Source organism: Aptenodytes forsteri, unplaced genomic scaffold (genome assembly GCF_000699145.1).
Source record: "Aptenodytes forsteri isolate BGI_AS27 unplaced genomic scaffold, ASM69914v1 Scaffold143, whole genome shotgun sequence".
Taxonomy (NCBI): Eukaryota; Metazoa; Chordata; class Aves; order Sphenisciformes; family Spheniscidae; genus Aptenodytes; species Aptenodytes forsteri.
This window is the reverse complement of record NW_008794951.1, coordinates 2,155,626-2,177,028: the sequence shown is the minus strand read 5'-3', so window position 1 is coordinate 2,177,028 and position 21,403 is coordinate 2,155,626. Positions and strand designations below refer to the sequence as shown.

The 21,403-nt window shown below is 41.3% G+C and overlaps 1 protein-coding gene across 2 annotated transcripts in view; it reads right to left on the bottom strand.

Moving 5' to 3' along the window:
• Positions 1–894: 894 nt before the first annotated feature.
• The window catches only part of TENM1 (teneurin transmembrane protein 1), a 254,601-nt gene continuing 234,092 nt past the window's right edge, over positions 895–21,403 (bottom strand). For both annotated transcript variants that reach the window (XM_009275367.1, XM_019471028.1), the window contains 7 exons: positions 18,854–19,026; positions 16,250–16,485; positions 10,154–10,450; positions 5,650–6,037; positions 3,746–4,966; positions 3,113–3,255; positions 895–1,653 (listed from right to left, as the gene is read on the bottom strand). In XM_009275367.1, coding sequence (XP_009273642.1) covers positions 895–1,653; positions 3,113–3,255; positions 3,746–4,966; positions 5,650–6,037; positions 10,154–10,450; positions 16,250–16,485; positions 18,854–19,026 — 3,217 coding nt within the window. The remainder of the gene's footprint in view (positions 1,654–3,112; positions 3,256–3,745; positions 4,967–5,649; positions 6,038–10,153; positions 10,451–16,249; positions 16,486–18,853; positions 19,027–21,403) is intronic.

The following is a 21,403-nucleotide window of genomic DNA, read 5'->3' as shown; positions in this document are numbered from 1 at the left end:
ATGTCAGTGGAGAGGCTCCTGTCGACCACAGTGCTCGCAAAGCCCTCCTTTGGCCAGCCCTGACGCCTGGCTGAAGCCCAGCGGCGCGGTGGCACCCTGCACCCCTCCGCCAGGAAGATCAGCAGCTCTACGTGTGCTGCCGGACTCCAGCATAACCCAGTGCCGAGGGAAACCTCGGGAGAGAGGCCCCCACGTGCAAAAGTAGACGCAACGTGGTGTTTCGTCACCGAGTGGCTGGGAGGTGGCTACGGCTGAGCAAAGCTGAAGGCCATACGGGACAGCCTTTCTGTACTGTATCCAATACAAGTCGGGTTTCCCAGGTTAGAAAATCCCTTAGATCATAGCTGTGAGGAATGACATATGCGGGGTTGGTGAGCAACTGCGAAGTTTCCATACACAGTCTGGTTTCTGTATGCAATCCCTTGAACTTACGGGAGATCTCACTGGGATAAAAACTACCCAGTAAACACGGGTTGCAGAATCAGGCTCTGTAACCTTTTAAATAATTGGTGAATTATTAAATCAACAACAACAAAAAAGTCGCGTTTCTTTAGAAGAAGGCAGAGCACGCTGCGCTCCCCCCTACCCCGCAGGGATGTGCGGTGTCACCCCGGGCACCTTGCGCGCAGGTTGCGCTGCTCAGCTGTCAGGACTCTGCTTCTGAAATTTTTGAATACTGCCACACAAGAACTAAAAATCGTCACTGTCATCTCTCAAAGAGTTAAACGAACAATATTAAAATACCATCTTCTGTCACATTTAAAGGCAGTTGGATATGTTTTTTCCTCTATATTTATATATACAGAGTTCTGATCTAGAAAAACCAATACAATAAACCATTTTACGTTTAAAAACAGGCAGTCTTTGGTGACGCAAAGGCAGAGATTTTCTTTGTTACCTTCTGCCTATTTCACTCTGTCTCATAAAGTGAATATTATTGGCACTGTCAGAAAGTTCGAGATACTGCTCCACAGATAAAACAAAATATCCATCGTAGCCTTGTACCCGCCCAGTGCTTAAAAGCTGCTGTTTCTCTCCATCTGTCCATGCCCTAATACCTTCTTCCCCTTCCTGCAGCCGTCTCTGCTCCTTAGTCCAGGCCTGAGCCACGGCTCTCTGCCTGGCTATCTCCAAGACATGGTTCTTTTCTTCTTCCACCGTTGTTCCATACCGAACGTTAAAGCACAGCGCGCCGTGCTGGAGCTGGATGTCAGCAAAGCGTCTAGTCCTCCCGTTGATCACAGAAGTCATCTGCGACACTGTGACGTTGACGCCATTCTCCAAGATGCGTCGTCCTCCGGTGTTGCCGATTAGGGTCAAATCTTCTTCCAAAGACCCCAGCTTGATGAAGTAATGCGTGTCTCGTCCCTCTATGGTGAAATGCAGGTTCTCCAGATAGTGAGCGTTGTTGAGGATGGCAGCAATGCGCCGGCTGTCCTCGTTAGCCACGCCTATAATGTCAGCTGTCACTATACCATCCTTTATAGCGAATTTGATGCCTTTTCCGAATACTGAAGGAATAGCTGCAAATCTCGGTTGCTTCACTCCCTCGTAGCACTTGCCATCGCTATACCTGGGTGTCATAGGAAGTTGATCCAAGGATATAAAGTTTCGGAGTTGCTTTTGTAGCTCACACTGAATACCAAGGATAGTCTGGAAAAGAAAATACCAATAGTTTGCAGGCGAGGCACCTTGCAGTTCATTATAGTGCCTCACAGACCCTACTAATCTCTTAATTGCTTAGAATGGATCTTTAATTTGTTTGGAAAACATTGTGCACATCTACAGAGCCTGGGTGTACGCACAGGCTCTCTAATCGCCTAAGGTATTGCTTTCTGTCTCTTGGACTCTTGCGTTTCTAGAAAACAAATGGAAAACATGTTTATCACAAATGCTACTTTTGTATTTATTCTTCCTTTTTTTCCTTCCTCCCCCCTTGAATTGTTACTCTAATAGCTGGTCTTTCGACTCTTAGGTGTGGGGAAACCTGAACTCAAAGCTGTGCTCTTTCGCATGATTCTGTGCTTAGTCTCTGTGCGTCTAATTATGTCTTCTGTAAAATAGCAGTAACAGTTTTTATAGCCCATTCTTTAAGGAAAGCAGGCTGTGAAGGTCTCAAGACACTAGAACAACGGGAACCACGCAAGTACATCAGATCTGTAGATCTCGCTCCCCATTGAGGCTAAAAAAACCTCACTCCAACCACCTATTTGTCTTTTAACACTATACCTATCACTACACTTTTTCTGTGCCTTTGTAATAGCTTCGTTAATATCTCAGTAACAATTTTACATGGACATGCTCCTACATCTGGAACAAGCTCTGACCCTCCAGCCCTCTGCACTTTGTGCAGTCATTTGTGCATGGGAAAAGAAGTGTGTGAAATGCTGCTAACATGAACTCACACCACCTTATACTTCCTTTTCCTGACTACATTAGAGGAAAGGCATCTTTTCTCTCTCATCTTTGCAAACTCATATTTCTCTGTTAACAGATCCTTGTATGGCCAAATGCAAAACATGAACACCTGCTCAGACTATCGGTAGTTGGTCCTGTTGCAGTTAAATTGATTGCTAGACCCTGGTAGCCGCTGCATGGCTCTTTACTGAAAATAAGCCCTGGAGCAAGGCTGAGTTTTACAGATTCCTCTACAAATCCATAGCAACATTTCTGTTTTCCTGCAATAATTATGCAGAGGTACAGCCTTGTAAAGCTGTTTATACCCTCAGTGATTTTGCATCTCTTGTGGCATCTTTGCTAACAAAGATGAAAATCTGCGGTTTTAATTTTTTATTTCCACAAAATTTTTTGTAGCTTTTTCAATTTTCAAACACCTTTATCCTTTTGTCTATCCTGCCTCTCAAATTTGGATGGTTTCTCTGTAAACAGCTGCAGTTTCTTCACTGTGTTCCTAAGAGCTTCTCCTTAAAACCCTCCTCCGCTCTGATGCCTGTACATAATGTGACGACATTAAACTTTCTAGCATTGCTAGACTATTTGCCTTGCCTATTATGTTGAAAGACACAGTCACATTGTTTCCTTGGTCTCCAACATTTTGTAATCAAATTCCTTAATTTAGTATTAGAAGCAGCTGAACAGAGTTTTTGCTAACCTTTCCAGGATCCCACTCTTGAGTTTTTGTTTGAAGCTGCAGAAGTTCGTATGTTGTCTCCAAAGCTTCTATCTCTGGTTTTGGGAATCCAGGTAGTACGTTGTGCAACTGGAAACCAAACAGCTCTAGCCAACTTCCAATGTCTACAAAACAAGAAAAGGATGCTGGCAATAAGGCACATAAATCCTAGAAAAAGTGAGGGTAGTCTGCAGAAATCCCAGCTATGCAGAAATAACGATTTCACATCAATTTATGTTTTCAGTACTGGTTACAGCACTTACTGTAGCAAACAAATTATTTGATTACAAAGCACAGCTATACTCAAATCGATAGTGTACCTTCTATCTATTTTTAATGGAAAAAATTCAAATTAAGCTGCCGCCATTCTTCCCCTAATTTTAGCACTTAGAAAAGCAGCAGAAACAACTATTAATTATTTTCTTGGTTACCATAAACGCTATAGAAAACAGAGCAAGCTCAGTAAGATGTTATCTATTGAAGAAATGACTGTAATATATGTAAGATTAGAGCCAAATAGTAACTTTGGATGTATGCAAAAGATTTCTGGAGTCTTGAATCCATACCAGAATTTGATCAAAAGTTGTGTTTTCATGAGAAGCGGGTTACTTTTACCTGTTGTATACTTAGCAACATCTTGGATTCTGCCAACTGGGTAATTATTTTCAAATGAGTAGAGATTAAATGGTTGTGGGACAGCATTCAGGTGTTTCCATATATGATGATTTGGTGTCGTCCACCGACCAGCAATGACATCATAGTCCCGCTGACCCAGATGAACTAATTTAGTAAGAGAATCATAGAGCCCTCCATGAAAACCAATGATAACCTGGAAATCTGGATTAGTGTCCTGGTAGATCTCTCCATATGGGGTGTACAAAATTTCTTTTATGACTTGGCCCCGACTGCTAAATACAGCTAGAGGTGTTCCAGTGTTATCACAAGCAACATAATATTCTTCCCCACTGCTTAATTCCATTGCAATGAGATGACCTTGAAGATCATAATATAGGGATGTTATTTCCGAGCTAGTATGATTGTACAAGTGAGTAACTCTTATTGGGTTGGAGAGATCAGCATAGAAGAACTGTAAGTGTTGTCCTAGGCTTGATTTGCTTGCAACTCGTCTTCCAAGGCCATCATAACAGTATTGCACAGTCCAGCCAGACACTTTGTTGTACGCTTTGTTCAGCAGACCGTTAGAGTTGTACTCAAAGATCTCATTGCCTCTTTGCCTGAGAAAACCATCTTCGTCCATTTTATATTGAATTTCTCCAAGTCTGGTAATGCGATCTCTCAGATCGTATCTCAGAGGAGTGAGGCGCGCACTGTTTCCATGGCTCAGCAAGTTGATGTTGCCATTAAGGTCATAGCTGTAGCGCCACTGGGTTTTATCATTCACAGACACAGTCTGAAGTTGACCGTCAGCATCATATTCATAAAAATATCTTGTTATATTGGCATCTACACCGACGCGTATATCACAGATCACCATACGACCCATATTATCATACTGGATGGTCATCCAGTAAGCGATAGACTTGAGAATTTCATATTGTACTTCAATCACCTGACCATTGGCACTAAAAATTTTGGTATGTTTCATCACAGTGGTGGTTATAACTTGGTTTAAATCATAATTAATCACACTGAATTTTCCAAATTGTTCAGTCCTGCCAGAAACATCGACGTAGCGGTACAGATCTATGGGAAGAGGCGTCTCGTTTATCATGGCCTGCATGCTTGTGACACGGAAGTTGTTATAGCTGTAGTCAAATCTGGCGTTTACAAGCCCTTCTTCACTAAACCTGAAGATTTGGCGACCAATAAGTGGACCTGTCCAAAACAAATAGGGAAAAGGGGAAAAGCGAGAAAAATAATGAATTATGTCCACCGTGTACTCACCCTACAGATCTAGCACAGACAGGCGATGAACTCAAATACACCCTTAAGCCTTATTGCTACTTGACTTTCTCAGAAAATACCATTAACTAAGAATATGTTAGATTATTCCCTCACAAACCTTTATTAATGCTTGCTCTACAAAATATTTATATTTTATTAACATTTGTTTAAATGAATGCTATTTTATTCATAATTATGATTTCTATTTACTTACAAGATAATTCTAAACTAAATTTATTTTACTTGGTGATTTCTTTCCTCATATAAACAGGCCTTTTGAATTTATGTTGTATTATGGTATGAACAGGGAAACTTGAAAACACAAACAATAAAACAACTTGATTTAGTATTTAGCAAATATCCACACAGTGGAATAAAAACAATCAAACATTATAAGAGCTATTCCATACCAAGCAATAAAAAGCAAGCTGTATTTCAAATGGGACAGCTATATATGCCTATAGCTGGACACAGACATAGAGATATACACACATATTTTTCTATTGAAACATAAAATATAAGAACTTGTAGACATAAAAATAATGGAACTCCATGACAGGTAATTGCAGGATCAGGGCCAAAAACTTTAGCAAAGTAGTCACAGTTACACAAACCTGTTTGCCTGTATCTGATGGTACAGATGAACCCATCATGCATTAAATGTATTGTTTTAATAACCCCAGAAGATTCCTCGTAGGTGAATGTGACTTGAGTAGTATCATAAAGTATCTCTGAAAGTCGGGACTGTTTGGTGTATTTGTAAAGGACTCTGCGTCCTGTCCCAGGATATAAGGTTTGCAGAAGCCGACCGTCTCTGGTGACGTCCTGTATGAAAGCCGCATTGCTGTCCGGAGGGGTGTAGATGTTGCGGTAGTACCCGACGGACAGCATGGTTTGCAAGGCATGGCGCACCATGCTCGGCATGGTGACCGAGAGCAGGTAGTCGGACTGGTCGTACTCAAAGATGTAGCGGCGCTGGCTGTGCAACAGGAGCATCACGGACTGCAATCAAACAGGAATGGCAGTATAAGTGGCTGATCAAGCAAATGATTATTCATCTAGTGAGCGCCTGAAGGTTAAGGAAATGCTGAAACAACCATCCACTCTTGTAGGTTGCTCTTACTGTCTGTACAATTCCAAGTGAAGCTTTCAGCTCCAGGAGACCTGGCCAGCAAGATGGTACAAAACAGGAGGAGAATAATAATAAGTCTAGAGGTAAGGACCTCCAAACTGGAAGGCAGATGTGGCTCTCAGTAGCATTTCAGCCTCATGCTGACTTGCTATGTTGCTTTGAAATATTTAGGTCATCCTCCCAGGAAGCAAAACCAGAGGGAACCTCTTCCTCACACACAGGCAGAGCATCTGCACCAGCAGATGTTTCTGGGGGAGGTGGAAGGGGAAACTTTCAATGGTGTGTACAAGGTGTTTAGCTTTTATTGGCACTCCGCATATCTCTACCACATACCTACCCCTTTTTCTGTATGTCTTCTATTAAATGCACATTGCCCCAGAGGTCACCGTATCTCCATGCTTACAGATGGATGAAAACAGTCTGCAGGTTCTTTGGTGTGACTACTTCTATCTCTGTTTTTTAATGTTTACAAAGAATATAATTTCTACACAGGTACTTGATATTCGCCCTGTGTTGGTTAATTGTGGCTGGTCAATGAAATCTGGTTTGTTTGGCAGATGAATGTGCAAGCATGGCAGACATTTTTCTGTGCAAATTTAAAGTTTGGGTTCTGTAAACCTTTTCACCAGTCATGTGCAAAGTCACGGTGTCACAGAGTACAAGCCCACGGGTGAACAGACACTGTTGACACAAGCATAATGAAAACACAGAGTGAAAATGTCTGCGGGACCTTTGCAGCCTTCCCCCAGCTCCAGTAAGTGGCTTGGCTGGACCAGAGCACTGCACATCCTTGCCACACTGTCTGAGCTGAGACGGAGCGTGGACACTGCACAGTTCTTAGCTCACAGCCCAAGCCTACCAGGCACATAAACAAATTTGTCAGGCTTCTGCATGATTGAGACATCATGCAAAACAAAGTCTTAAGAGGAACAGTGTGACCGCTTTTTCATAGAGCATTGGGCAAAGAAATCAGAAAAAAAGGCTTTTTTTTCCTCTAAGCTCAAAAATCTTCTCTGGGAAGAAAATACCGAGAGCTGAGCCCTGCAATGTGTCAAGCAACATTGGCCCTGAGCCACTGACAAATAACCCAAGTGCTTATTCAAAGAACCAAAGATAGGCTAAGCCTTGGCCATCCTCTCTGCACCCCCAGCCCTCCCAAGATGTATTTCTTCCTGCCCTTGGTGAAGGACATCTGTCGCCTGTACACAAGCCAGAGAGCACCAACATATGCCACCCGCAAGTTGTCCTCTGCCAACTGGTGACGACAGACCTGTACACCGAGCTTTTTCTGATCGCTTTATTGCTGGTCTGCCAAGCATTTCTAACACGCACCGTGTTTATTTTGTTTTCACCTTCAGTCAAGAGTCCCCAGTCTGCAGTAAACCACTGGCTGAACTCTCTCCTAGCGCTGATGTGACGCCTCTCTCTATATACTGCTCCCGGGCCTGTTTTTAAGCTGTCTGCCATTGACAGAGTATGAATAACAAGATCAGAAACATCTCTAATATAACTTTAGTGCCCCTGTGTGCCATTTTTACAGCACTTTGTGGCTTTTCCACTTTTGTCCAGGATAGTAAAAGGCTAGACAGTACAAGGGTCGGAGGCTTAGTATCCTCTCTAGCCTATTAGAGGATACCGTAAAGAGAAAAAAAATTAATTCCCAATTCATCCTAATAATATTACAATAGATTTTTCAACTCTTTGCACAAATTGGGTTCTAATTGTCTTAAAGGATTTCAGAGGGTAGCTCACAAAACATCCAAAAAGCTGTCATTTTATAAAGGCAACCGGAGCCTGGTCAACCACGTAATGATTGATGCCGCGTGGTATATTGAGACAAACAGCCAGTGGCAATTACTTGGAGCTCTACTGGGAATAGACAGAAATGCTGAGCATCACCACTAGATGTCATTTCTGTCCAACATACACACGCAACCGCTCATCTCTTTTGTCTGGTGGTAAATGGCAGGATTTTGGAAGCAAGCTTGGAGAACTCAGGAGATTTTATAACACCATTAACTAACTGAGAAAAGTGACCAAAACAAGAGGAACTGAATCCTGTCAGTAAAAATTATTTACAGTGCTACTATCATAGTGCTTTTTAAAACCTAAATTATTGGAACTAATTTTGGAAGGGGGAGAGATTTTTGAAGATGTACAATTAACTCATCAAGTGCTAAAAAATGAAGAATTAAATAACTATGAATTGGAAGCGAACTGCATAATTGATTTTTTGATAAAAGGAATTGTTGGGTCTTATGAGGTTTCAGACAACCTTTAGCAATCATTACATAATTAACACCGTGAGTTATTGACTTTAATGGAGCCACAAAATAATATTTCAATGTCTAATTTTGACAGTGAATTCATCTTTCTTTGGCACAAGGAACAAACAGTGATGAAAGTACATTAAATAGCTGGGAGATTATGTCCATGGTGTGTATGACTTTCAATAATTTTAATGACAAATTACAGCATAACCCAAGCCTGCTGCTACCTGAACCAGTAAGCTTTTGCCATTTGCTTCTACTAGATCAGGATTCGGCCACTTGCGTAGAATTCCAGAATAACAGTTTTAAGTTATATGACTTCATTTATAAGCTCATTTTAAACTAAGAACAGACAAAGTGGTTTGGAAAGATAAGAAGCATACATCTTTCCAAAATTACGGTCCATTAGGCCCAAAGAAAAAATAAAAGATTCCTCCAAAAGGCACATTGCCCAGATATTTGAAAGCTGTACTAAATGCCTGTTTACTTGCAATTTGCAGAAGAGCAAACAGACAAAAGAAGCCCTGACAAATTTATCTGAACCAAACTTCTGAAGCTTCCAGGGTTTGCCAATCTTATTAACAGGTGCAAGAACCATACTGCAAGCAGACAAGGAAGGAATCACATTTTTATGCATTCTCCAGTCTAAATCGTTTTCTTCTCTGGGTTAGGTTTAAGTTTTTTGAGGATCAAGCTTAAACACATTCAAAATAAGTACAGCAAAGTTTATCTTAAAAGTACACATTTGGAACTTTTTAATATAGAAATAACTTCAAAGTCATTGGATTTCCTGCGTGTAATACCCCCTATCAGTTTTACCTCACCTGCCCCCTCCTAGCCTTTCCCTGTGGTTAACGGGTTCAGGGGAAATGTTCTGCAAACACAGGGTATGTTGGATAGTCCAAGATGTTGCTATTAACAAAAAAAAGCTTAAAAGGATGCTGTTTGAATACGATTTTACACTAAGTTCTGAAAGCTTTAAAAATACAGATTGGCTTTTTGGTTTTGAGAGACAAGACCAAATGAGATGCTTCTACAGATGAAGATGCTGTTCCTCCTTAGTCTGTGCAGCACTGATTCCCCCATTTTGTGACCATTACCTATAAGCATAAATGAAAATTACTATACTCAGGCAATTTAGACACGAAGTCACTATAAAAGCAGAGCAATAACTCATTTCATATTGAGGTTCCCCCCCACCAATGGCCCTCATAAATACTGAAGTAATCTGTCTCCTCACAGGATCAATCCCTTTTTTACAGCGCAGCACTGAATAGGTGCAAGCTTGTACTCGCTGGCTCATAATTTTGGCTTAAAAGAACTGTGTTTGTGGGAGCAAAAAATTCCCTTTCAGTGACTGTTATATTTTTGACTACGTTATACAGAGTAGCAACATGTTTTTCAGCAGTGAGAGTGTCCTTTGTTCACTTGAACTTGGACTGAGACCAAGAAGTCATTTTTACCTACCAACTAAACAAACCTGAGGTGCTGATAACTTTCTTCAGAACTAAACTACGGCAGGTTTGAATGGGTGACGTAGGTCTAAGCATGTCCAGAGACATTTTTATGTAGTTATGTAATTGTACGCATTTTCTGTTTAAAAAGTCTTAAATACTCTTGCAAGAGGTAGCATTATAACATAGTTCACAATATAATATCTATACAAAACCAAATAATTTTGCCTGGGTACAACAATCCACTTTTTAAATGATTTACCTTTTCTAAATATGTGTAACTCCATATTTTACCATCTGCCCACGTTCTGGAAATTATGTTCCCACTTGGATCATACTCCATTTTCTCAGTCCAGGTTCCTCTTTGGATATAGGTGACTAATCCAGAATGTGAATAAGTGATATTGACCTCATTGTACTTGCTGATGGGTGACCATAAAATTGGGCGTCCTGTCTGGTCATACATAATCCGAAGAGTGAATTTTCGATGATCATCATAAATCTTTCCTGTTCTGGTCACATGATCGAAATCAATGGAGAGCAGGTTTCTGTTGTGGGCCTAAACACAAAGATACAGTAAGGTAAGAAAACAATGCATCTTAATTACACACAACACACACACTTCTGTGTCAGCTCTCATCAAGATGCGCAATGGTTTAACAAATTAACAAATTAACAAAGATATCATATCTCACATCCTCTCTCTTAAGCTCCGTTAACGTTGACAGGTCAGCTACCGCTCTGGGATAGCCCACGCCAGGTCGCATACTGATGCCGCAAAGCAAAGAGCTGTGCTTGCGGCTCCCGAAGACCCTGCTCACCAGCACCCTCATACTTCTTCACAAAACCACCCCACTCCCAGAGCTCATGAAAGCCAGTGGCAGTGGTGCCTGGTGCCAGCCACAATCCATAATCCTTGTTGCAGCGCTCTCACCACATTTGGGGCCTGCAACATTTGTTAAACTCGCCGCGTCCGACAGACTAACAGAGTGACTGTGCTACGGTCTGTTAACATTTGCGGTCCAACAGGAAAATGCGGAAGGGCAGCCCAATTCTCAGTTTGGAATCACGTTCAAAGCTGAGCCAGATTCATGAAGACAAAATATATTTATCCAGTGCTTTCATCATCTTCCTCCTTACATCATTCAGTCACTGGGCAATCACTGTTAAACTCCGTTAAATCAGAGACATAATTTAGGGAACCATAAGACATTGTTCATTGACTTGTCTTTTTCAGATCAATGCTCAACGCGCTCATTGTATTAATCTACTGCATTTTATCTAATCACTTGTATTAATCTATTCCAATTAATAAATTCCTTACAGCAGAGATGATGTCAGTGCAGGTGTTAGCACAGTGCACAGCACGGTGCTTGCTCCTCACTGAGGCCTGGAGGGATAGCCGTAAAGTAAATGGTTAAGAATACCTGTTTAATAATTCAAGCTGTGATCATATGGTGGCAGTGATTAGAAAGAACTTTTTTTTTCTTTCCCCTTTCTGTTTTTAGATACAAAATAATTTGAAAATCTAGAAGAAGCAGGTGTTTTTTCTTCAACTGCCGTTCCTGGGGTTTTATATACACACATGTCTAACTTTAATAGTGTTCATTTACAATAGCTGTAAAATACCTATATACCCCTGTAGACTGCTGTAACTATTACAATTTATGCTCTAATGATAGTTAAGGAGCCCAAGTAAAATGTGATGCTCGGTTCAACTATATTTGCTTGTATACAGTCTGATAGATTAAGTTTATTGTAATATATTTCTTTGCAAACTTCTTGCAATTTCTGAAAACAAATCCTCTTGGTGGTAAAATAACTGAAAAGCAAGCAGGGGATATACTCTGGCTCATATTCATTTACTGTCTATGTACATATTTAATGTTCTTATTGCTATTATTATTATTATTATTATTATTATTGTAGAATGCAGTTAGGAGAAAGGAAAGTCTTGAATACAAATTGCTAAATCTAAATTTCAGGGATGATACAACAAATAAGAATGAAAACCAAACAGAGGCAGAAGTAGCAGTGAAGTGGAGAGCAGCAGCATTTGAAAGCTCACAGAGTTAAAATAAGGTTTGGGTGGATGCCATTACTTCCCTTATATTCCACATTTTATGTCTCATTTGTTTACTTTCTTATATTAGATTTAAGTTAAATTTAACACCCTTCTCAAGGCAAGACAGGACGATACATGGGTAGCAGGCCTCATTTCAATGTTGTCACTGAAAAGCTGATTTCAAATCCCAGTGGCTTCTTAAAGACGACTCCTCCAATGTAATACAACGTAGTAAGGAGCCCCTGTGAGAGGCTGGGGCTCACGTATTCTGTTACAAGCCAGGGAAAACTGGTTTCTGAAAGCAACGTCAGGTCAGAATTTCAGCTGATGAAAACAGGGAGAAAATTCAGCTGACTTCAATAATAATCTTAGTAAGTGCATAAAAAGATGTATTTATGATATATTTTTAAACTTTCGTTGGCTCTACTTCCGTTAGTGAAATTTTGCAGTGTAAATAATCACATAAATGTGCACTTCTCTTGACTTTCATTCTCAAACCTAAACTGTCTACAATGTGTAAATGACATGAGATGATTGTATTATTTCCTTGTCTGTGTTTTGATTTGAGTCAACATAAACTGATGCACACTGGCAGAGGATTTGGTCCTATCATTAGAACTTGCTCTAAGACTGGTAAATAAAGGGCGATCATTTGCTAAATGCAGTAATAAACATGGCTGTTAAAGCCTGTATCTGCAGGACTTTTTTGGTAAAAAAAAAAAAAAAAAAGGGGGCAAAAATAAGTAAGACTGGCCAAGCATTCAATTTTCAATTTCATAGATATTCAGTTATAAAACCTGGACTGCATCCAATGCCAAGTTCCTCTAAGTTATGCAAAAGCCAGGAGGGCACAGAGCTGCATTCTAATCAGTACGTTACTATGCATCATGCTCACTGGTTTTAACAACAGCCTTTGCTTCATTTTTAGAAGTCAATTAAAACAGCAGTTCAATTGATAAAAAAGAACTCTTGCTAGATTAAGATTGATGTTAAAATGCCTGATTGTACATAGATTTATTATTAATATAAAATGCATACATGCCTACAGACTGTTTTATATACTTTGAGGAAGCACCAGGGCAGGCAGTTCTGCACTTCAAGGAAACCTGTGATTAATTCCTGTTTCCCACATTGATTTAGATATTGAGATAAAGTTAGATGTCTGTTCTAGCATTTCAGTTAACTTACTCACTTCTGCTCTATTTCTAGAGCAGGGAATTCGCACCATGCAAAAATCCCACTTTTTAAAACGCAACGTTTACAGCATTATTCAGAACATGCTAACAGTGGCCTCTTTCCAAAACTGGAAATAACACTAATAGAGTGACATGCTTTCAAGATGGTTGCTAATTGCGATTAAGAATTAAAAATGTTAGGACCAGGCAGAGAAGGAAAAGCTTTCTTCTTCTCAACTAGGTCATCCTTTACCTCATCCCCAGTTACCTGCCTTCTAATTTATACCTCTTAGCACTCAAAGCCGCTTGTTTCAATGATGGTATCAGGACTGATCTCTAAGTAACATCTTTAAACCTCATTTCTATGCTTTTTTTTCCCCCCAGAAAACTCTTTCACTGTGCTGTTTTTCTTTAACTGAGGGCTCCTGCAAGTCTGTTCATTTCCATTGAGAACTAGTCCAATCCCCAGAGCTTTTCTTTACACATATTTTCAAAGTTCAGCGTAGTTCTTTCTGCCCTACATTGCAAGCTTTCTAACACACTTCCTATTATGCCAGTCATGGCATATTAAGTGTTTAAAAACTTTCTTTTTAAAATATAACTCAATAGAAGTTTTCAGAAGGTCTCACCAGAACCTCATCCAGCATAAGGGCTTCTAATGATGCTACATTTTTTTCCCCAGCAGTACTCAAGGATCTGTCAACAGTAAGCCCTAATTCCCTTTCATTATTTGGCATACTGCTTCAAACACACTATATGATGGTATTTTTGCTCCTGCTGTCCTGCATATTTCCTTTAATCACCAAGGAAAGAGAGCGGTCTCTGGCTAAATTCTGCTGCTCCTTTGCCTTCCTCCCCAGCTGCGCTGTTCCAGCTCCTTCTACCTCCGCTGACTCCCCACTCCATCAGCATCCCATGCCAACTTCTCAGTGCTAAAGCTGAACTCCAGGACACATATATTTCATCTATCCTCCAAAGTCCTTCTTATTGGCAGTAACAGCCTCGACAGTCCCTTTGTCCCTTTCTCTTGTGTCTATTTACATGGTGTACCCTATGCGCAGAATATTTCTCCTTTCCACTATCGAATCCTCATTTAATGTGCTACCCCACTAGGTTCCCTCCAGCCTTGCCCTGACAGCCCTCAGACAGATGGTCCTAGAGCTCAGTACAGTCAAGGGAGGGGAAAACACTGTAATACAGGCAGCTGACTTGTCCTTCTGAGTAGGCAGGGACAATCCATAAGCCCCCTTGATCTTAGGTAGGTATAAAAAGACACAATTTGCAGAAATAACAACGCAATGGTCAACTGCTGTGATGCTAGTGGATATTTTTGGAAGGACAGAGAGTATAAGACAGCAGCACATCAAAATCATTTGTACACTTCAGCTTCACCTTCCATCATCTCACTGGATGAAGATGAAGGAGGAGAAGGAGGAGTACACGAGTGGTTCTATGCATCAACAGACTGATCCAGAGGCAGGTCAATCAGTTGAGCTCTGGATAGCTTCAGTGTTGCAGTATTTCAATGAACATCTTATGCCTCCAGCCAGAATCCATTTAATCCTGACCGGTTTGTGTATTTCCTCCCTTTTTTGGCAGGCAATATTAGGGATCATGCAGAAGCAAGTGAAAAAGAGTGAAAAGAACCTGCAATCAATTTAAACAATAGAAATAGGAAACCTGTGCGGGATGAAGTACTTATATTAAGTATAACTGTCATGAACAACTTGGCCCTGGCAATGTAAGCAGAATAGATGACTGACTACATCCTTTCCGTTTAAGATTTTATTACATAAGATCCTTAAAGAAAAATGTGCCATACAGTTATTTAAGCACAAAATCACACAAAAATCAATTGATTAGGTAACGTGAGCCATGGAGGCCATAGTTTGCATCCTGCCATCTTAACACACGTTTGCCACTGTAATAAGTTCAGCTGCCTCCCTAGACAGGGCTATGAGGACTCACGCTACGCTAGAGAGGAGGCAGTCAGAGGATGGGAAAGAAAAACTAAGCGAAGCTTTTCCCCACTTGCAAGATGCTAACAAAGTAACTGTGACTGTCAAATCTGAGAGATGTCCTTTCAAACAGGTGTTTCACATGCAGTGGCCAGTCTGGCCAGATCATCCAAGTCTTGCGTTTTTGACGGATCAGACCCGTTGAAAACCAAACAGATGACACGCTTTTAAAAAATATATAGTATCTCATAACCAAAAGACAATCCAGAGATTTTAATAACCATCTCTGTATTTTCAGAGCTAACAGATGTACCTTCAGAGATAATACCTATCCAGAAAGGTTGTAGCTAATAATGCAGTATTTTTAAGGCCAAAATTCCCAGTTGTACTACTGGTACAGGCATTTTAAGGAGTATTCATGTGAAAAACAGAACTGATTTCATAAAAAACCTGTTCTGCAAGGTAGCAGTCTCTTTGAGCCTTAGTGTTGTTACCTAATTAAATGCTGAATGTTGACCATCTGTCATTGTAATCTGTGAGTTCTCCTCACAGATAAAAACAAACCATGGATGCAATGTTAAAGTAATTCTTTATTAGAGCCATAGTGTAACCCAGCCAGAGGGAGTGAGGGGGTTTGAGAGCGTGTGGTAGAGGCCAGAGCACACAGCCTGTCTGGATACACAGGGAGGCTCTACATCACTCTGGCTTGCAGCAAAAGCTCTGGCCAGCACACCCAAGGTGTGCCCTGCGAGACCCTCTGCCCCAGGCAGGGGCTGGCACCTGTTATTTCCCCCAGAAGAAAGAGGGTCGATAGATCTGAGAGAAGCAGAATGTGGCTGCAGCTCTGCTGCTGTGCCAGAGTAACTATGCATCATCCTTTGCTCACAGCTTCTTCCAAAGCCATAATGAAGTTCTTAGTTGAAAAAGAAGAGGAAGGAAAAAAGTAATTATGTCTCGAGGTCAAGTCTCACAACCAAAATCAAACAGAGATCAAACATCCCTGCGACTGTCGGAGGAATTTGGTTTTGAAATTCATGGCTGGGGCCCACCATTGATACAACCTTTCCATTGCTCTTCTTACACAGTAGAATATTTCAACATGATTTTAGTTCAATGGCTTTCAAAGGGAACACTGCACTTCACACAAGAGGAAGCCTTACCCTTAGCCTTCTCTCAAACGTGGAGATGTTGCCTTTGGTCTGCTCCCTCCTTTGCCTCCATTCAATGAGATTTGAGTTATGCTCTCCAGGAAGGGAGATATTGCACTTCCCTAAAGTGGGGCTGACAACCCCTGCTAGAATATGAGGCTCCGTGTTAAGCGTGATTTCCATTCCACTGGCAAAGGTGACTCTCAGAGACCCATCTGGGCTGACCCGGTAGATATTCTGAGTGTTATCTGTCAAAAAACAACAACCAAAAATAGGCAACAGAGAAAAGTTCAGTTCTCCAGATTTACAAAGCAAATGTTAGGTGCAAGAGGGCTTTGTTTGTCCCTAGATTACAGACAGCTGAACATACACCAACTGCAGTGTGATTTTTGCAACCTGTGACCTCCAGGCCTTCCCATGTCTAAAGAGCTTTTTATTACATTTGGCCTGATGATTTCCATGGTGAAAGTTTCCTGCAGCAGGAATAAAGAGTTTTTGCTTTCAGCTTAAAAGCGTGTAAACCCATAGGCTGGGTTTTGACCACCGATATTCTGATGATTTTAGCACATTGGGATCTGTTAACAGGACAGTGTACTGCTTGAACGACTGCAATGAGTATCTGAGGTCAAGCATGAAAGCTGTTTTCAAAATGTCTAGGATAATGGCCAGTCTCCCATTCCGTCCCTTTTCCCTGTATCACCGTACTAAAGCCTCTGCCTCTTCCCCAGGGACCCTGGGGTACAGGCACGGTGACGGTCAGCCACGAGCCTGAAGCCTGGTGCGAGAGACCCACCGGGAAGTGGCTGTTGGCAGAAAAATGAATGGGTCAGCATGGGTGGCACAGCAAGCAGCTCCAGAGGCTCAGGACTGTGCCGCAGAGGGCTGCTGAGGGCAGCTGGGATGACCTAGCACAGCCTCCTCCCCCCTCCCAAAACGGCCAGAAGCACGCGGAGGGTCCAGAGCAGGTCTCCACTGAGGGGATGCAAAGGCATACTGCCACTGCACGCTCCCTTTCTCTTGCCTGGGTGCTGTAATTCCTCCACTGCGGGCAGAGCCGTGCCACATGGCCTTGCATTTGGTCAGGCTGGGGATGTGCACGCAGGAGGCTACTGTGGCTCAGCTGCCGGGGGGCAACTTGATCATGAGCCTGAATGTTCAGTGCTAAGAGACAAAGCAAAAGTCTCACCCTTAAAATGCAATTGAATTCATACCAGCTAGGGACCATGGAAAGCATCCTTTTTTTTTAAGCTGGTCCACACCGAAGTAACCGGTCCAGCTCTTGAGACATGAATATGTGGAAAACAGCTGGGTATGTCAGAAAGTGAAGATAATAGGCATTACATTAAAAGAGACTTTGTGACTCAGATGGAAGGATACCATGTCTGACTGGTTGTTCACAGGGTGCTTCGCGATAGTTTCACAGAGATACGGAAATATGCAAATTATATGAATTCATAAATATGATAGGTATAGTAATAACTACAGCTGTTCGTTTCTGGCAGTGCCCATAGTGTGCTAGCACTTTCCTGAGACAGAATTTGGTAACATACCAACTTTGAGGAGTTTCAGATTTAAGGACAGACATACAATCAGGCAGTCAGCAGAGGATGCAGAGAGCAGATGGGGTCACTTGGACAAAGCCTAACAGGTGATACAACAATATAATATAATTATTTCCACATATTCAGTGCTGTCTCTGCAATGCAATAGTGAAGAGGAATGAGTGAGTATCTTGTGAGGTGAGTTCTTCCTATGTTTGTCTTATAGTTCAAAAGCTGAGAGGAAGAAAAGTTCTGTGGTTTGCTCTGAGTTACAAAGCTTTTCTACAGCAGACCTGGAAGGCAATCAGAGCGCTATTTCCCAGCACCTGCTCTCTCAAAGCCTGAACAATCCACTGACACCAAAAAAATCAACAAGGAGAAAACCCCCCAGGTCGATTAAACTATATGAAACCAGAACTTTGGTGATGAATCTGCAAAATCTGGAGGAGGACACTGGGGCACTTCCATTAAGGCAGAGAGAAAAAATTCTTTGCGAGAGATACGATATTGCCAGGGAAATACTGTGGTATCTACAGGGGTTGAGTCAAAATCTCATCCCCAAGGCAGTCACCAGCAGAGGAGGGCCATGCTTTCCTCCTTCCTACAAGCGCTGTCACCAGGACGCAGCACTACCAGAAAGAATTCACAGCATTGGCCAAACAAGGCGTTTCAGTGCTAAAACGTCAGTGGAGCATGTCATTCTTCTGGGCAGCATTTCTCAGAATAACAAAGCTCCGTGTATTATATGTCAGTCTAAGTCCTCCAGACACTGAAGTAGAACGTAGCACGTAAAGCCTGGAGACATCGGAGATTTCAATAACTAGAATCTATCCATGGGACTCTTCTAGGGGGAAAAGAATTCACTTGTGGTTTGTTTCTAATTGGTGCCCCAGGAGAATTATAAGTATTATAAGAATTATAATTATAAGTAGTATCTAGCTATTTGTACTGAAGCAAGGAAGAAACAAATGAACTAATTCTAATGTCTTTTTTTGGCAAACAGTTAAGAATGCAATAATGTCTAGGGTTTGAAACGTCATGATTAGGGAAGAAATAACAGAAATGCTTTGATTACCTTGTTTTAAAGTATATATTGTAGAGGTAGCTGAGAAGTTTGTGGCTGTGATCACATTCTCTCTGTTTGAAGTATCAAGTTCCACCCGCATCAGTTTTTCAACATCGCTGTGGAAACTGCTGACTTCCCCGGTAGGGAAGGTTGCGTTGGTCAGATGGCCATCGGAGTCGTACCTGCAAGACATGATGTTAAAGAGCCAGGAAAATACATCACTATTGTCTTGTAGATAGTCCTAAAAAAAAAAAAAAAGGGAAAAAAGTAAGCAGCATTGTCAACACTGTGCAATAAGTAAAAAGGTAAGAATTGGTCCATTTATTCACTCAAAATGCATTCATTCCCTAATCCGAATTCCTGCTTAGACTCTTTTTCAGTGGTGCTGGATAATCTACAACTGGGAATAGTACGAGATGCTACCTACATCATTCAGCTTCTGCCAGAGGTTTCAGCGCTGCGCACAGACGGTCGGGGTTTAACCCGCTGGGATGTGATACAGGAGGGCGGCCGCTGGAGGTCACTCGGCATTCAGGCAACCCATTCACCCCCAAAAAGGCGTTTTCTTACCCGTAAGTTTAAATAAAACCAATTCTTAGATTCTGCAACACTCAAAAACTGCCTTTTGTTGCTGATGCGTGAAGTACATAATATAAATGGTGAATTTAAAAAGGGGACCTAAAGCATAACAATAGCGATAAAATTAGGTTGAAATCTGCAGCGATTAAGTTGCCTACATGGGTTTTACTCTTGTGTTACGTTTCCCACGGGCCTACTCAAATCAGCAGGAACTTCTCATCACAAGTAACAGCACCAGAATCTAGAGCACCACATTTCAGTTCACCTAAATTTCATCAGTGCTAAAGAAATTCTTTTCGTATAAGGTACTTTATGTGAATCGGGCCATGTTATGAAAAAGTCAATAATTAATTCAAAAGCTCTGGAGCAGTGTTTCTTTTCAGTTCTACAGATATAGTTGTTCTTTCTGATGGTTCACAGGGAAAACAATGCACAAGATTGCTTGGTGCTTGATATTGTTTCATATTAATGCCTCCATCTTAAAAACCTTATTAATGCTAACACATTTTTATTCATCAAGACACCTCACTGATACTGCAGATGTATTTGCATGAGTAAAACCAACTCATGTTCATAAAATAGAAGCCTATTTGTGCAGGTAGGAAAGCATAATTAAGTTTTCATGTTTTATTAACTGTCTCCCCTCATTCACAAAACATATCCTCAGCTGGTGTATCAACCGGCAAAGCTCTGCTGCCTCCAATGGAGCTCTTCCAATTCACATCAGCAGACGATCTGGCTATGTCCTTCACTTTAATGTCTTGGCATCATTTCCTTAGGATCTTTATTTCCCCCTAATTAGTCAGACAAAATCTGTATGTCACAAGAAGTGTTGGTGAAAAAAATCAGGAATTTTTCTCTTCCCCCAATATAAAAAAGAAAAACAGAGCAGCTGTTCTTTTCAAATGACACACCGGAGAATGAACTAGTGACCGTCTTGTGTCTTTTGACAAATAAATTAATCAAATGTTAAACAGAATATAATCTCTCTCTCTTTCACCTCCTACTGCCCTCACATACATCATGCAACTATTTACATTCCACTCTTACGCTGGTTCTGTGCAAATTGACTGGGTGCCACACCCAGCGATTAAAATTGACTCAGATCACTACTTTTCATCATTAGAAAACTCCATGAACATGAGGGCAGTTATATTTCATTTACTGCTTGATCAAACAGATATGACAGCTTGCTAGGTTATTTGGATTTTCTACCGTACCATAGAAAAATCCCCAAATCATGCATTTTTATGGCGTAAATGCAGCCAGTTTATTAGAATGTACTTGTGCGCAAGACTTGGGATCCATCTTTGCTAAGGATCCAGTTTTGCTGCTGGTAGCGCCGATGATGAGATTCAAAACTCCCTGTGTAGCTGAAAACGGGATAAACTGTTACTGGATGGCTGGCCAGATACGGTACTGAATTATAATGAGACTAGAGCACATGCCAATGGACTCTTACTCATGTAGATGGTCCCACTGACTTCTAGAACATGCTGTGGATTAGTGTCTCAGTAACGATACCACAGCGTGACCACCTGAAGGGTTTTTTTTTATTCCAGGTTGCTCCAAGGAACCCAACCCTCCGAGGACAGGTTCTGCCACCTTTCACATGATGAATAGTAGCACACTGGGACTCAATTCCTGCGGAGCAATGTCCTACCCATACTAATAGGGGCAGAATCATGACATATTTCTTAATGTTAATTTGGGGCCCAGTTATGCCCCTGTTAATCATGTCAGTGACCATTTAATCATGCAAATAATTGCATTGATTTCAGTACCCACATGAGGAAGTGCTCACCAATATTTGAAATGCACACTTGGGGATATAGCCTCACAATCCATTTGCATTTCTATGTGTAGCACAGTTAAGAGTTATATCATTTCAAAGGGAAAGCGGTCTAATTAATTTTTTCAGAGAGAGTTGTTTCTTGCAGGTGTTTTCTTGTCCTTGATTTAATAGAGGCCCAGTGCTCC